We start from the raw sequence: 17,651 nt of genomic DNA, 5'->3' as shown, positions 1-17,651 counted from the left end.
TCAATTTAATCCTGATCAATTTTGTCCTCACTAGAGTTGCAAGTAGGCAGATAGGTCCTTATAAACCTCTTGGAACGCATCATTATTTTCTTCAGGTTTTGCCAAAATATCACCAGTTGCTGATCTAATAGCTGAGATGATAGACATTGATTCTCTTTTTTATATGCACCTTACTAGCTTTCTCTTCCGATTCAAATTGCCTTTGTCTTGCCCTCAAAAGAAAAAATTCCACTTTCTGGGATAATATTAAACTGAATTGATATTTCAGCCATGTTCACTTTCATATTACATCTTTCATTGAGAGAATGTATATTGTCTGCATATGCATAATATTTCAAAAACATGTATTACTTATCCCTTCATTCTTAAAACTGTAACAGTGAAGGACATTTATCTGATATAATCACCTTCACACAATTACTGTGAGGACTACTGGAATTCAGTGGCACAGATAACTATAAGTGAAGGCAAAAGACAACCATATAACCACTTACAGCACAGAACAGGCCAGTTCGGCCCTACTAGTCCATGCCGTAGCAAATCCCCACCCTCCTAGTCCCACTGACCAGCACCCGGTCCATACCCCTCTAGTCACCTCCTATCCATGTAACGATCCAGTCTTTCCTTAAATGTAACCAATGATCCCGCCTCGACCACGTCTGCCGGAAGCTCATTCCACATCCCTACCACCCTCTGCGTAAAGAAATTTCCCCTCATGTTCCCCTTATAATTTCCCCCCTTCAATCTTAAAACATGTCCTCTAGTTTGAATCTCCCCCTTTCTTAATTGAAAAAGCCTATCCACATTTACTCTCTGTCCCTTTTAAAATCTTAAACACCTCTATCAAGTCCCCTCTCAATCTTCTACGCTCCAGAGAAAAAAGCCCCAGTCTGCACAACCTTTCCCTGTAACTCAGACCCTGAAATCGTTTCTGACTTGTGGGTTACATTCTCCTCAACAAATATTAAGTAAAATTCACATCTTCAAACTGCATTCTGAAAGTAGTCTTTTGCTAATCTCCACCTTATCACTTCCATCTTAATTCTTATCTCTCTTATCTTCATCTTTTCCAACAGCAAGCATCCTGAAGAGAGAAATTCCCTTAAGAATGCCATGCTACATATTCTAGCAATTCAAACAGAGACCAGCATTCCTTGTGGTTTTCCCAATGAGTTTAAGCAGTTCGATAAAACACCCAAGAGCAGATACCGTTGATAGGACATATAAATTGACAGCGTTCCTAACCTCAGAAATTCAATTATAAAACGAGGGGCTATATTGGTAAATGCTGGAAATGTGTGGTAAGACCATGATGAAAAATCAACTTGTGCAGAAAATGAATAAGTTCGTGTTGCCTGTTCATTATTTTGAGTTCATCTAGCTACAAGTTCATAGTCCCTGTTCATTGTTCTGAATTCATCACCCTGCTAGTGTTACAATGGATCCATATTTCTTGAGGGCCTATACAAATTCAAACTCGTATTTTGGTTCTCTTAAAGCCTGCCTGCATTTATTCAATGGGTGGCATTTTCTTCTTATGATTGGCACTGAACATCACTCCAGGCACTTTTGAATCTTACTCAGAGAGATGGCAGAAATTATGTGACAGAAGGTTCTTGCACAATGAAGTCCATATTGAATGGAAAAGATAAGGCCTCTGTCTCAAATGGTCCAGAAAAGCCTCCAGAATCAGTAAAATGGCAGTCAAAAGAACAAATGTGAATGCAAACAGAATGGGGGTCATCATAAGAATAATGAATGTTGTATTCTACTACACGTACTGCCCAATTAATCGCAACCCTACAAAATAGCAAAATCTATTTTAAATAGGGCTAATATTTAATAGGACTAATACGTGATCTGCCCAATCACATCCCAATACAGTTCTGATGCTCCATCCTTGAACCAACATCTCATCGCTTTCACATTCTGCCAGGATGTGGTAATGTTCACATCACTTAACACTTTTCATGACAGCCACAATTATTTATATCTCTTACTTGGGAGATAGTCCAAAATTATTACCAGCAGAATTGAATTGACAGGATTGGTGGAGCGACACGCTAATGTTCTTGAGGAAGGGGAAAGTGTTGGCAATGCACCGTCTTATTTCCTCTCCAAACCAGCCTTGTGGTACCCATGCATTCCACATTGAGCAGGCAGTGACTGAACAACAAAATAACTAAAATGAGAATGCACCATAAAGCAATAAAATACTTGCAGTCATTATTTTAAATACAGATGCTTTGCATCATGAAAGTGCAAGCATGATGGGAAAATTGCACATGGGTGTGATTGAACTAAAAGCCGAGGCAGGAGGATGAGGTTGCACTCAAGTTCTGCTGCATATGTGATGTCTGTGGGACAGCATTAAAAAAAATTGGTACATGTAATCAATAAAATTTTCCAGAGCATTGGTTGTAAGGTCAAAAAACCTGCATGAAATATCAGGAAGCTGGTGCATCATATCACCATTTCCTGATAAACAAGTCCTCACCTCAAATTCCAGCAGAAGAGGCCCACTTGAATGCTCCACTATAAGCCCAGATCTCTGCCACCAGGACCCTTGATATCAGATTTGCAGGATGTTAAGGTAGTCAAGCATTCTGTTTTCTTACATTTTTAGAATTACTGAGGTTCCACTCGGTGGAGCTCAAATTTGTTCTCCTCTATTATGGCAGTAGCATTCATTTTCTCAACACTGCTACTTCACCAGTACTGATGCTGGTTAACTGATCAGTCCAAATTGTAGCCACTTATGTCAAGAACTGCCCAAACTATTGTGACAGTTATATAGATACGTTTTTGGGAGATAAATTGGGGCAAAGTTTGTTAGTGTAGGTCACATACAAACACTTTAAAATAGATCTTATTTAAAATACTGGAGCACTGCTAATGCTAGACATATCGGGGCCCCGGAGCCTTTGCAAAAGCTTTCGAGTGTGCCCAAGAGACTTTACTAATGGATTGTTGTTTACAAAATGCAACAGATGAAAGAGCTTGTCGGAGCCGCAGACAGTCTGGAGTGGAACTTGCTGTTCTAAGAGGTTTTGCAAGCAAAGAGAGTCAAACAGGCTTTTTCTCTGAGTGTGTGTGTGTGTGTGTGTGTGTGTGTGTGTGTGTGTTTGAGAGAGAGAGATCAATTCTGCAGTGTTACAGTCAGCAGCAACAACTGGGACTGGAACAGGACAAGCTGGCAAACTTGTGGAAAACCCCATTTGGAAGATGGGTTGTGAGTGCTTAGTTCATCCTGGTCAAAGCCCCTGTGGATCACGCAAAAGGAGAGGACTGATCTAATGTTTCACTTGGAATAAGAGAAACAAAAAAGAACACTGTGGTGACCTGAAAGAAAGAGGTTATCATCTGGAGAACCCTGAGGGGGGAAATTTCATCAGAAAGACACTGGAGTGGCTGATAGAAGTAAATCAGTTGTGGGTGTCCTGGAACAACAATTCTCTCTCTGAAAACCAACAAGAACTTTCTTGAGTGGTAACCATTTACCTTTCAAGCACTAAAGGCTGGTGAACTTTATAAATGTTAAATTCTGTACACAGTATAAGAATTGCTTGCAACCAGTGAACTTCGAGGAATGAGAAGTGAGATTGGACTGTGAATCAAAGAACCTTTCTGAACTTACACACATATTACATACACGTGTGCTTAGAATTAGAAGGGGGTTAACTTAGGTTAGTTCAGTTAATAGTGATGAGTTAAAATATGATTCTGTTTTCATGTTTAAAGATAATTAACCATTTGTCTTGGTGAATATCTATTGCTGCTGGGATTTGGGGTTCTCTGGGCTCATAACACTATATTCAATAAACATTGGCCTTCAGAGTAATCTGGTGCCTCCTGCAGTGAATATCAACAACAGAGTCTGGCATAGGCAAAGGCAATGGAAGACATAAGCCGAGGGAAAGCAAAGGATAATTATTCCAGTTTGTGTGGTATTTCTTATTGTTTAATTATGGATTGAGTTTGATGATTTTGTACTTTCTCTCATTGCTGAATGCAGATAGTAAATGGAACCTTGTGGTTTGGAGTTGGATTTCTTTAATGCAATCCGATGAGCAGTCCAGGCAACAGAGGTGTTGCTTGCGCACACTTGTTGACTATTCTTTTTGTGTACAACTTGAAGTGATTTTCTAAGCCCAAAGCTCTAAGGGGAGCAGTATTTGCTACCCTTGACAGGTTTGCTGGTATGTGCTGAATGAAAAAAAGAGGTCAGATGAACTGTTTCACTCTTGGAACACAAAATAAAGAAAAATAATCAAGTTTATGCAAGTCACCATAATGTGTGCAAGCCTGGAACTAAAATTTAACTTTTGAAGCAGAGACCTGTTGCCAGTAATAGGAAGCTCAGATGTAAAGGCATGGGGAGAAGATTTAATGTTTAGCCTTTAAACTAGAAAATTGAATGCAATGGATAAGATTTATCATTCTTTTTGTCAATGTCCATTTGCTGTATCTTAAAAAAAAATTGTGGTGTAATGTTCTTTCCTATCTGACAAAGATGCTTTTCTATTCAGTGTCTTGGGAATAGGAAAGGCTTAGTTTAAAAGACACGAATAATGTCCAATCTAATTCGGTGCACAAGGAATTTAATTGTCATGCTCAAGGTGGGCAGTCATATCGTAAGACACTGTCCATATTAATATGCTGCTGTGTATAAAGTGCATAGATTACGTTACTGGATTGACCATACTATAAATCCCAAGTGTACTGTATATGCCTGAAGCAGATTTGAACATTTAACCAATCTATTGAATGAAACCAAATTTTATGTAATATCATTATCATTAAATAACATATCACAGTGTATTTGTAATTTTAAACTTTTGTCATTAATTCTTTACAAAAGAGCCCACATTTCAATACTGTATTTGCTTTTGATGCTTTGGTATTGCACAGAGGAGGAAAAATGTACAGAGAAACCATTGTTCAACGAAAGAAAAGATACAGTATTAATATTAACTTTGATACAAATGCAGTGTATCTTATTAAATTTAACTTTAGATTACATTGCATCATTAATTGCAGAAATAAAATGGGCATCAACATACAACAATTACCACAAACAAATCTGGATGAGGTGATTTTCAACATTATTTTGTTTATGTTGGTCATGTTTAAAGCATTTTTAAAATTTATGTATTATATGTTGCTTCATTTGTAAATTGCTGCTTCTAACCATTACAATGTTGTTGCTGCCATCTGATGATAAAACTCCTGTAATTGCATGCATTTGATATGAAGGGGTAACTCTGGCCGAATTACTGGAAAAGAAGAAAGGAAAATTTGCATGGTTTAGCCAGTCATCTGATACACATGGTAATTGTGTTTTTTTTTGTTCTTGGATTTTTTTTTGTGTGGCATGTCCTTTTCATGTAAATGATTTTATCTCCATGGCATGATTACATAGTTTGGTAAATTATTTTCTGTGCTTAATAATAATTACTTTTTTACTAAGAAATTTTAGTCAAAAAAGCAAATTGTGATCTGACTACTTTTGTAGAATGTTTATTATTTTCATAGTGAAAAATAGCAAAATGAAATAAAATTAGATGTGTCTAAAAATTTGAATTTTGTCAACAAATTGCAAGCAATAAGATTTTTAACTGTTTTGCCTCTCCGTTGACTTTTTAACTGCTAAGTGTGATGACTTAGGGAAAATTTTCATCTTTAGCTCAATGTTTAAAGCTATTTTCCTTCCATTTTCTGATTTTGAATATTAGTTAAAACTGGTGCTCAGATAATTCAGAACATTCACTGTTTAAGTGCAATAAGACATGAAAAGGCCCTGCTAGTTATTCAGCCATTCAAAACCAAATAACCAGTTATTCATGAATTGTTTAGATTTTTTCTTACTAAGGTTTCAGTGTCAAACTGCTGTGCTTCTTGGAAATCCAAAAAAAAACCGGAAAATGTCAAAAAAAAAGCAAAAGCTGAAGTAAAAACAGAAATACTAAAGCAGATCAAACCAGTCCAGTAAATAAGTATCAGAGTTATGTTTCAGGATTAAGTTCCTTCATTTGTTCTGTGCATTCATTTTTAGTTGAGCCTGATCAATAAAAAGAACAAATGATTACATTCCAATGATTTTATCAAATTTGATAAAATTCCTTCAAATTTGATGATGAGTTTATTGTCATACAATATGCCAAACAGCTATTTGTAAAGATAAGTTATAAGAGTGAACATTAAATCATGAGACCATAAATACATAAGAGAGATATGAATATTCACAGTAATGCTAGGACAAATAATACAGACAGTCCATGATTAGTGTACCACGGGGAGATTGGAGAATCTGATAGCTGTCAGAAAGAAACTGTTCATGAACCTCAAGCAGTATGGTTCTCAACCTTTTTTTTCTACTCTTATACCACCCTTAGGTAATCCCTTACTAACCACAGCTCCTATAGCATATGACACTGGGTAAGGTGTTTTCATTCTGTATTGAGGGAAGAAAGTAATTAGATGACGGTGATGGGCTGAGGATGTTGGGATAATCCAGGAGAGAGATGAAGTGATAGTTTATTCTATTTTAACATTTCTTATGTTTTTATTTATATGTATAAGAGAGAATTGTTTTTTGTTGTCGGGTGTGGAATTAACTTTGACATTTCCCATGAGTTTTAATTTCAAACTAAATTTAAAATTTAAATGCACACCGCCTGTGCCTCCCAAAATACAACAATTTACAGACTGTCACTGTACATTTTTGAAGAGTGGGAGGAAACCTGAGCACCTGGGGGAAACCCACACAGACACAGGGAGAATGTACAAACTCTTCACAGACAACGCTGGTTTCAAACCCAGGTCACTGACGCTGCAATGCAAAGAAGTAAATCACGAAAATCTGTAGACACAGTGGTTGAAGTAAAGCACAAAATGCCGGAGAAATTCAGCTGGTCAAACAGTGTCATTTATGTAGCAAAGGTAAAAATACATAACCGACGTTTCAGGCTTGATCCCTTCATCAATGTTGGCATCCTTCCTTCCTTTCCTTTGGCTTGGCTTCGCGGATGAAGATTTATGGAGAGGTATGTCCATGTCTGCTGCAGGCTCGTTGGTGACTGACAAGTCCGATGCGGGACAGTCAGACACGGTTGCAGCGGTTGCAAGGGAAAATTGGTTGGTTGGGGTTGGGTGTTGGGTTTTTCCTCCTTTGTCTTTTGTCAGTGAGGTGGGCTCTGCTGTCTTCTTCAAAGGAGGTTGCTGCCCGCCGAACTGTGAGGTGCCAAGATGCACGGTTGGAGGCGATATCAGCCCACTGGCGGTGGTCAATGTGGCAGGCACCAAGATATTTCTTTAAGCAGTCCTTGTACCTCTTCTTTGGTGCACCTCTGTCTCGGTGGCCAGTGGAGAGCTCGCCATAGAACACGATCTTGTTGGCATGCATCCGAACAAAAGGATGGGTCGGGGAAGGGGAGGGGCAAAAGCATGATGTGAGAGGTGGAGAAGGGAGGGAGGGGGCAGCAGCGATCAGGGGTGGAGGAACGGCTGGGTGAGGCGAGGGGGAAGGGAGGGAGAAGAACTGGAAAAGCTGGAGGAGAAAAAAGGTGAGAAGGTTAGCAGAAACCAGAGAAGTGGATGTAATGCCATCTGACTGGAGATTGCCCAGACAGAAAATAAGGTGTGCTTCCTCCAATCTGTGGGTGGCCAGGGAGGGATAGTGCATAAGGCCATGGGCAGACATGTGAGTATGGGAGTGTGACTCAGAATTGAAATGTTTGGCTATTGGGAGGTCTCTGTTACTGTAATAGTGTTATGCTAACCATCCCACTAACCATGCTGCCCTTCTGATTTTGCTTCAAGAGGAGAGAACTAGCCATCTTCGGCCAGGCATTTTTGATGGTTGTTGGAATGAATCTCTTGGTTATCCTGGCATATTTCATGCACCAGGACTTGTGAGGCTCTTCCTCCAAATCTGAGAACACCTTCCTGCTGCCTTGCTGCCCTTCTTTCAACAGCAAGGCATGATGTTTCTCAAACTGCCCTCACACTTTTTTTCCCTTTATTTTCCCCTGTACTCCACAGTTTTCGATTTGTAATCAATCAATTCACATGCGATTAAAGTGCACATTCCAGATTTAAATTAAGGTTATTTGTATATATTTTGGTTTGACCATGTAGAAATTACAGCACCTTTTATACATAGTCCCCTCATTTCAGAGCACCCTAATGTTTGGGACATAGCAAAGTAGTCATGCATATCCCTTGCTTGAAGTTTGTGATTTATAGACATCATCAGCTCCTGAGTATCTTCTCTGGCGATGCTCTGCCAGACTACTACTACATACATCTTCAGCTCCAGCTTGTTTCAGGGCTAGGCCCCATTAGATGTTCTCTTCAGCGTAAGGAAGGCATTCTCAATTGGATTTAGATTGGGTGACTGACTTGACCATTCAAGAATTTTCCAGTTTTTAGCTTGGAAAAACTCCTTTGTTGCTGTAGCGTATGTTTGGGATCATTGCCTTGATTTGGGATTAAGTGCCATCTAGAGCAGATAAGATGATTCTATGCATCGCAGAATTCATTTTGCTACTGTCATCAACAGTTGCATCATCAATGAAAATGAGTGCACTAGTACCTATGGCAGCCATACATACCCAGGCCATAACACACCCATCACCATGTTTTAAAGATGAGGTGGTATGTTTCAGTTCTTAGGTAGTTCCTTGATGCCTCCACACTTTGCTCTTACCATGACTGACTTACCTGTCCACAAGACCTTTTTCCAGAATCCGGCATGCTCTTTTTAATACTTCTCGACCATCCTGTTTCTGTGGCTAACTAGTGGTTTGCATCTTGCATGGTAGCCTCTATATTTCTGTTCATGAAGTCTTCTGTGGACAGTAGTCACTGACACATCCACACCTGCCTCCTGAAGAGTGTTTCTGATCTGTCAGATGGACGTTTTTGGATTTTTCTTCATTCTGATGAGAATTCTGTCATCAGAAGTGGAGGTGTTCCTTGGCCTGCCAATCCCTTTGCAATTACTGAACTCACCAGTGCGCTCTTTCTTCTTTGTGATTTTCCAAGTAGTGAATTTTGGTCATCCTAAGGTTCGGGAGATGTCTCTTACTGTTTTGTTCTTGTTTATCAGGCACATAATGGCTTCTTTGACTTTCATTGGCACAACTCTGGTCCTCGTGTTGATAAATGAGGACTCCCCAAAGTTGATCAAATGCTTAGAAGAAATCCTAACTCTCTTATAGCTGCACCAATGAAGTAATTAAACATACCTGAGTAATCACAAATATCTGTGAAGCCAAATGTCCCAACCATTATAGTGTCCTCAAATGAGGGGGCTATGAATAAAAGGTGCTGTAATTTCTACATAGTCAAACCAAAATATATAGAAATAACATTGAATAAAATCCAAAATGTGCACTTCAATCACATGATTTGTTGATTACAAATTTAAAACTATGGTGCACAGGGATAAATAAACGAAAAAAAAATGTCTTTGTCCCAAACATTATAGAGGGCACTGTATCTACAAACTGATATTCTCCAGTGCTCAGTTACAAGCAGGCAGACGTGTTCAGTGAAGCTCAAATTTTCTGATACGAGAAGTGCAGTTCCTCTTTCAGTGGTGAAATTTGAATGTTAACCAATCTTGCACAGTTTCTGATGTTAAGACATATTTTCCAGATTTTTAGGGTGCACCAAAGACAGTGAGATCCAAATCTCAACAGAAGTTGAATAACATTTTTTTTCCTCACTAAACAAGGCAGGACAAGTTAAAATCTATGATATTAACTGTCACCAAACCATTGCATATAAAACACAAATCTTGTTTGTTACATAAACAAATGAACAGGCTCAAGTAGTTTAGCCAAGGAAGCTCTTTATCCATTCAAGTATATAAAAGGAACTTTATTCTTGTGTATGATAAATTTTCTATATAAAGCTCAAAATAAGGACTCATTATGTAACATGCACAATACCTTGATTAAATTTTACATTCATATAATGAAACAAATTGCATGGAAGGAAAATAGTAGCTTTGTGTGTGTGAATTTTGTACATTTTACATGTGATTTTACTCATGTGAGATGAAAATTCTCTGGTCATACATAAAATATTTGAATAAATTAAATTGTAATTCATAGTTTCAGTTAAAAATCATTGCATCTCATTTAGCTTCATTAAATTTCTTTAAGTTTCTATGGATATTTCAATCTAGACCCAGCTTTTAAGCATTTACTTGAAACCAAATGCCAAGAAAATGCTCACTTTGATGTAAGTTATAATCGCTTGTTTTGAAAAATATCCAAATGTACATTTTATCCTCCTATAGTTCATTCTTTAGTGTGGTGGAAGATGATTACAACAACTGGAATAATAACTTTCATTTACATAAAATTTTCAAATGCTGGTAAATTTTTCAAGTTGCCTTACAAGTGTAAAATTCAGGTTATCCATTAAAGCGGCCCATGAACAGTCACGACCCAGCTCACAAAATGGCCAGCAAACACTGCAATCACGAGGGCCCTGAAGGGATCAACGGCCTTCATCCTGCATAAGCTGCATGATGAGAAACCAAGCCATGGCGGGAATGCTGGCCAGTCGGAGGCCAACGTTGCGATAATGTCACTCCTGTTGTCAGAGGCAGGGATTGAATATAAGCAGAGCTGGCAATGCAATAAATCAATCTTTGATGTTTACTTGGCTGTGTGTGTATATTGTTCTTAGTCCACACTTTGCGTAGCGTGCATGCTACGTTGATGACCCCAGCTGATCCAACCAGCAGTTGGACCCGAAGATGACGGACCAAGCAGCTCTCCACATGGTCTTGCTAAACTTGACAATTTTCTGGGTGTGACAGCTACATGTGTGGTTTGAACAGGCCAAGGCCTAATTCTACCTTCGACAGATTGCCACTGACAACACTCGCTACTACTACGTAGAGAGCTCGCTCAACCAGGACACAGCAGCGAGAGATGTCGATTTCCTACGGCAGTCTCCGGAGCAAGGCAAATATGCTGCCCTTAAAGAGCCCTTTATTAACCTGCACTTTCAGGCTATCGTGGTGTGAACACGCTGCCCGTTTGGGGGACAGGGCTCCATCCACCCTCATGAGTGAGATGCTCATATTCACTGAGGGGCACAAGCCTTGCCTACTCTTTGAGCATATTTTTCTGGAAATATGCCTGAGGATATCTGGCTCTTACTCACCGACAAATACTTCAGTGATCTGAGGAAAGTTGCAGCCCAGGCTGGTGTGCTCTGGAGAGCAAAGAAAGAAAATGGCGCCTCGGTGGAACAGATCCCCAAGCCCCAAGAGCAGATGGGGAGGCAAATGGAACCCCCCTACTCATTGCTATTATCATAAACTATAGGGTGCAGGGTCCCGTCGATGTGGCCCACCCTGCACGTTTCTAGGAAACGCCATGACCAGCCTTTGTCAATGGCTGGAGCAGTTGGCTAACATGACAGCCTCCTCCATGTGTGGGACTCTCTGTTGGGAAGGTGTTTCCTCATGGACACAGGTGCTGACATTAGTGTCCTCTCTCCCTTCTCCCTCCCCCCCCAACCTCCACCAATTGCCAACAACACCTAGAATGCCAAGCCAGGCCTGGCACTGAGAGCAGCGAACAGTACCGCTATACGAACTTGTGGCACCTGCACCACACCCCGATGTTTGCTGGCCACTGATTTAAGTGGACCTTTACTATTGCAGCAGTGGCGCAAATGCTCCTGGGAGCCAATTTCTTGTGTGCTCACTGCCTGCTGGTAGACTTAAAAGGGCACCGTTTTGTGCACATCAGAACTTTTCAGACAATGGCCCTGGGGGAAGCCAAACTACTGGCCCCCCATCTCGACTCCTGTCATGCTGTCTGACAACGTCTGTACTTGCATTCTAGCAGAGATCCCCATAATCGTTGTGCCATAATTCTCCTCCATGAAATCAAAGCACAGGATAAGGCACTACATCCTCATCGAGGGTCCCCTGCTCCACACCAGGGCACGTCACCTTCCCCCTGAAAAGATTGCCCTCACTAAAGAGGAATTTAAGAAATGGAAGAGTTGGGGATAATGCAGTGGTCAGACACTCTCTGGGCCTCCCCCCTGTTCATGGTCTCGAAGGCAGAAGGAGGGTGGAGGCCTTGTGGTGATTACTGGCATCTCAATGAGGTCACCATACCAGACAGATACCCTGTGCTCCATATCCAGAACTTTACCGCCATCTTACAAGTGGTACAAGTGTCTTCAAAGGTCGATTTAATCAGGAGTTATCATCAAATCCCAGTGGACCACAAGGATATACCCAAAACCACCATAATTAGCCCCTATGACTTGTTTGAATTCATGAGGATGCCCTGTGGGCTTAAGATCGCTGCTCAGACTTTTCAGCAGCTGATGGATGCGGTGGGCCAGGACCTCCCATTCACATTCATCTACTTGGAGAATATCCATATTGCCAGCTGCAACCATTCAGAGCACACTATTCACTTGCCTGTAGGTGTTCAGGCTGACCATCAACACTGCCAAGTATCAGTTCAGGCGAGACACAATTGACTTCCTGGAGCATCACATTGACAAATATGGGGTGAAACCACTGCCCGAGAAGGTGGAGGCCATTTGGTGATTCACTAAACCTCGTACCATGAAGGGGGATGCAGGAGTTTGCCAGTATAATCAACTTTCGATTCATAATGGCAGCAGCTCAGATCATGCACCCTTTTTACGCTCATGGCGTGGAAAAATAAAGATGTTGCCTGGGACAAGGAGGCCTTGGAGGTGTGTCAGAAGGCTAAGGATGCTCTGACTAATGCCACCTTTCTGGTTCACCCTGGGTCCTCACAGTGGATGCCTGTAGCACAGCGGTCGGAGAGGTCTTGTAACAGCTGATCGACAGGCAATGCCAGTCCCTGGCCTTCGTTAGCAGGCACCTCTGGCTACCTGAATTTAAATACAGCACCTTTGTCTGGGAGCTATTGATGCTGTACCTGGTGGTCAGGCACTTTCAATACTTTCTGGAAGGCAGACAATTCAAGGTCTTCACAGATTACTGTGACAGAGTATATAGATATGTTTTTAGAAGATAAATTGAGGCAATGTTTTTAATGTAGGTCACACACTAAACAGATCTTATTTAAAATACTGGAGCTCTGCTCAAGCTAGACATGTTGGGGCCTCAGAGCATTTACAAAAGCTTTGGAGAATGCCCACTAATGGATTGTTGTTTACAAAAAGGCAACAGATGAAAAAGCTTGTCAGAGCCATATTCTGTCTGCAGTGCAACTTGCTGTTCAAAGAGGGTCATGTGGTTTTAAAAGAAGAGAGAGTCAGAGGCTTTTCTCTCTGAGATAGAGAGAAAGAGACTGAGATCAATTCTATAGTGTTACTGTCAGCAGCAACAACTGGGACTGGAACAGGACAAGCTGGCAAGCTTGTGGAAAACCCCATTTGGAAGACGGGTTGTGAGTTCTTAGTTCAGCCTGGTCAAAGCCCTTGTGGTTCATGCAAGAGGAGAGGACTGGCTTTCTATTGTTTAACTTGAAATAAGAGATACAAGAATGTACTCTGTGAAGACCTGAAGGAAAGAGGTTATCATCTGGAGAACTCTGAGGGGATAAGTTCTGTCAGCAAGACACTGAAGTGGCTGATGGAAGTAAAACAGTTGTGGGTGTCCTGGGACATCAGTTCTCTCTCTGAAAACCAACAAGAACCTCTTTGAGTGGTAACCATTTACCTTTCAAGCACCAAAGCCTGGTGAACTTTATTAATGTTAAATTCTGTGCACAGTATAAGAATTGCCTGTAACCAGTAAACTTGGAGGAATGAGAAGTGAGATTGGACTGTGAACCAAAGAACTTTTCTGAACTTACACACATATTACATACACGTGTGCTTAGAATTAGAAGGGGGTTAAGTTAGGTTAGTTAAGTTAGTTAATAGTGATAAGTTAAAGTGTGATTAAAAGCAACTTTTGTTTAAGTAACCATTTGTCTTGATGAATATCTATTGCTGCTGGGTTTTGGGGTCCTCTGGGCTCGTAACACTATAAACCACTAACCTTTGCCTTCCATAGAGTTTCTGACCTGTGGTCGACCAGGCAGCAGAGGCACCTTCTCTTCATGTCTGAATTCACCATGGACATCCAGTACATCACCGGCAAGGACAATGTGGTGGCTGATGCACTCTCCCATTATCAAATCCTCCACACCCTATCCCAGGGCATAGACTATTCAACCCTAACAAGGGCACAAGATAATGAACTTGAGATCCCGGCGTACAGGACAGCACTTTCTGGGCTGCAGCTGGAGGATGCCGTCATCACCCCTGGCAACCAGATGCACCTCTGAAATGTCTCCACCGGCAAACCCTGCCCCATTGTGCCAGCAGTATGGAGACGGAAGGTCTTTGATGCGGTGTACATGTACCCGGCCATCAGAACTATGGTAAAAATGGTGGCTAGCAGGTTTGTCTGGCACGGGCTCCGCAAACAGGTCAGTCAGTGGGCCAAGACCTGCACACTCTGCCAGGCGTCCATGGAGCAAGCTCACACTAAAGCACCTCCCTAGACTTTTGAGCCATCTCGACGTAGGTTCAGCCATTCCCATTGTGGGGCAAGATAGCTCCTCACTATGGTTGACTGCTCCATGAGATGGTCAGAGGCAGTCCCAATGGCTGATACTATCACAGAGACCTGTACCAGGGCACTCATCAACACCTGGGTGTCCAGGTTCAGAGACCCAGAGCATCTCACCTCCGACAGGGAAGCGTAGTTTACCTTGGGGCTCTGGACAGCACTAGCCAAACAGTTGGGAACAGAACTCCACCCTACAACATCATATCACCCACAGGTCAACAGGTTAGTGGAGCGGTTCCATGGACACTTAAAAGCAGCCCTGATAGCCCGGCACACGGGGCCCAACTGGGCGGATAAACTGCCTTGGGTCCTTCTGGGAATATGCACCATGCCGAAGGAGGACTTTAATGCCTCCACAGCAGAAATGGTCTACGGTGCACCATAGATAATCTCCGGGGAGTTCTTGGCCACTGCCAAGGATCCAGAAACCCCCATGGTTGCACTGAAACACCTGAAGGAAAGCCTGGGTACCCTAGCCCTTCAACAGCCCCCGTGGCATGGCCAGCCAAAATCTTTTGTTCCCAAGGACTTGCACACCTGTGAATATATTTTTAAGCAAAGGGGAGCACATCGCGCACCCCTCCAATGACCATCAGGCACAATAGGATAACGTGTGTATTAGACATTGCCAGCAAAGAGGAAACCTTCACCCTCGTCTGCCTGAAACTGGACCACGAAGACATTAGCCAGCCAGTTGAGACAGCCCCAGTGTTGCAGAGCTCAGCAGTCTAAAGCACCAGTGGACACTCTGATTACTAGTTCTTGGGGGGAGGGGGTGGTCGTGTAGCGGCCTGCGAACCAAGTTGCAACCTGGCTCACAAAATGGCTGGCAAATGCATAGATTGCAAGGGCCCCGCAGGGACCAACGGCCATCATCCTGTGTGACCTCCTGCACAGTGGGCAACGACGGGAACTTTGGCCATTGGTAGACTGGCATTGCGATGATGTCACTCCTGTCGTCAGAGGCAGGAAGTGAATATAAGCAGAACTGTCAGTCCGATAAATCAGTCTTCAACCTTGACTTGACTGTGTGTGTGTGTTGTTCTTACTCCACACTTCGCATAGCGCTCATGCCTCAGCAATATATTTGACTACAATTTCTGACTTCAATCTGTGCCTTTGTTCCAGACAATTTGGAATATTGCATCTTCCTTCAATATTGGAAAATGTCCAGTATTGGTTTGTCAATGTAATCCTGAATTCTCTCTAACAGTCTAGTTGTTGCTTTAAAGTGTCTTGCTTTGACCTCCTTTGATCCCAATAATTCAATATTTAATTCTCAGTTGAATAAGATACAATAATTAGATAACAGCAAGAGAGAAGTCAAGGCTGAAGGAAATATTTTGGTTTGTGGACATATTATCAAAATGATTTTTGGGAGTACTTTAGTTGGAAATATCAACTGATATTCTTGAAAAAATAAACTGGTTTGTCTCCTCAGCTTCGTGATTCTTTGCTTCTCACTGGACTCCACTTTCAGGATAGCAGACCACCTTTACAGGTGTTCTGAGCATCTAAAATGTATTAATTCGGATTTTATTTCTTCCATTTGAAGACAGATTTGTGAGTTTTGTTTAAGAAATATAATTAAGAAATTATTTGATATTCCATACATTAAAAATACTCATGAAAGGTAAATTCAGTAAATAATAATTCCTTCTGGGAGCTGTACTTGAAGATATTACTTTGAGAAAGGAAGCTATGTTACTATATTTATGACTGTGACATCTACAGTTCTTCATTTGAATATAGATTTGAGCACTAGACCACTGTATTTACATTTGTCAGATCATTTCATATTCTGTAAAACAGTTTATTTTTCAAGATAAATGATCACAAATTTTGAATACTATACTTGTCCATATTTCAATTGCAAAGAAATATTTATTTGTGAATTGAAATAAAAATTGTTGATTGTGTTTGATTTCTGATGGCCACCTTTTATCTCAATACAATTATTGCTTCCTATGGCAATATTACATTTATCTTTTTACTTATTTTGTTTTGTGATTATTATTATTTAAGAATAATGTCACATTAGGTTTTCAATCCTTGGCACTATTAGTTTTAATTTTTTGCTTAAAAATAGACTTCAAACATAGATATAATGACAGGAAAATATTTGGTAAATAGTCAATAAAATACAATTGATTGATTCATTTTCCTGACTTCTTCCAACAGCAAATCTGCCAATTGGTGAAACTGGATCTAATACTACAGAAAATGGTACTGGTGGAGGGGGTGAGAATGCGACATGCTGTGGATCATTATGGTGAGTAAAATCACACCAATTCAGATAAATTTCAGCATTAAGTGGCAAGGAGCTAGTGCATGAACATTTACAAATAATACGTACACATCACGTACATATGTACACATAGCAAACAACTGGGAAACACAAAAACATTCACAGACATCAAAGCACATCAATGTCCAGTCACTAGAAAATAAAATCGACAAGCTCATGCTTAGCTGTTTTATCAGAGACCGGTGAGACAAATCTCAGTTTGCTGCACCGAGTCCTGGCGAACAAAACACAGCGAACACCACAATCCGACCAGAGGCATCGAAAATCAGATTCTGTCAAAGAGAGAGGGGATAGTCTTTGCTTTTTAGTTAATTCTGCTTGGTGCACGGATGTTTGTCTCAGTCTACCTCCTGCTCCACTACCTTAGAGCAAATCTTAATTAAATGTAGACCCTTCTATATTCCCCGAAGTTCTCATCAGTGATTCTCACCGGAGTTTATATCCCTTTTGATGCCAATTACAAACAGGTACTGATAGAGCAGCATGATGTGGTCAATAAAAAAAAGAGATGGCCCACCGTGACACTCTATCAGTCAATGATTTTAACTAGGCCTTTCTCAAGAAAACCCTCTCCAATTATCACCAATATGTAACCTGCTGTATCACAGGTTCCATCACTCCTACACCAAGATAAGGAAGGTTTACTGTTCTTTCCTGAGTGCATTTTAGCAAGTTGGATCACTTAAATGTGTTCCTTCTGCCTTCAAACAGAGAGAGCCTAAAAAGAGAGGC

At 41.0% G+C, this 17,651-nt stretch overlaps 1 protein-coding gene across 14 annotated transcripts in view; it reads left to right on the top strand.

Annotated features, from left to right (window-relative positions):
- The window catches only part of LOC138764176 (voltage-dependent L-type calcium channel subunit alpha-1D-like), a 427,400-nt gene that overhangs the window by 168,047 nt on the left and 241,702 nt on the right, over positions 1-17,651 (top strand). For 12 of the 14 annotated variants that reach the window (XM_069939715.1, XM_069939714.1, XM_069939712.1 and 9 more), the window contains 2 exons: positions 5,257-5,331; positions 16,793-16,883. In XM_069939715.1, the coding sequence (XP_069795816.1) occupies positions 5,257-5,331; positions 16,793-16,883 (166 nt within the window). The remainder of the gene's footprint in view (positions 1-5,256; positions 5,332-16,792; positions 16,884-17,651) is intronic. The other 2 variants (XM_069939725.1, XM_069939713.1) reach the window with 1 other exon arrangement.

The sequence above is a fragment of the Narcine bancroftii genome, chromosome 5 (assembly GCF_036971445.1).
Source record: "Narcine bancroftii isolate sNarBan1 chromosome 5, sNarBan1.hap1, whole genome shotgun sequence".
NCBI lineage: Eukaryota > Metazoa > Chordata > Chondrichthyes > Torpediniformes > Narcinidae > Narcine > Narcine bancroftii.
Note: the sequence above shows the minus strand (reverse complement) of the source record. Positions and strands in the feature narration are given on the sequence as shown.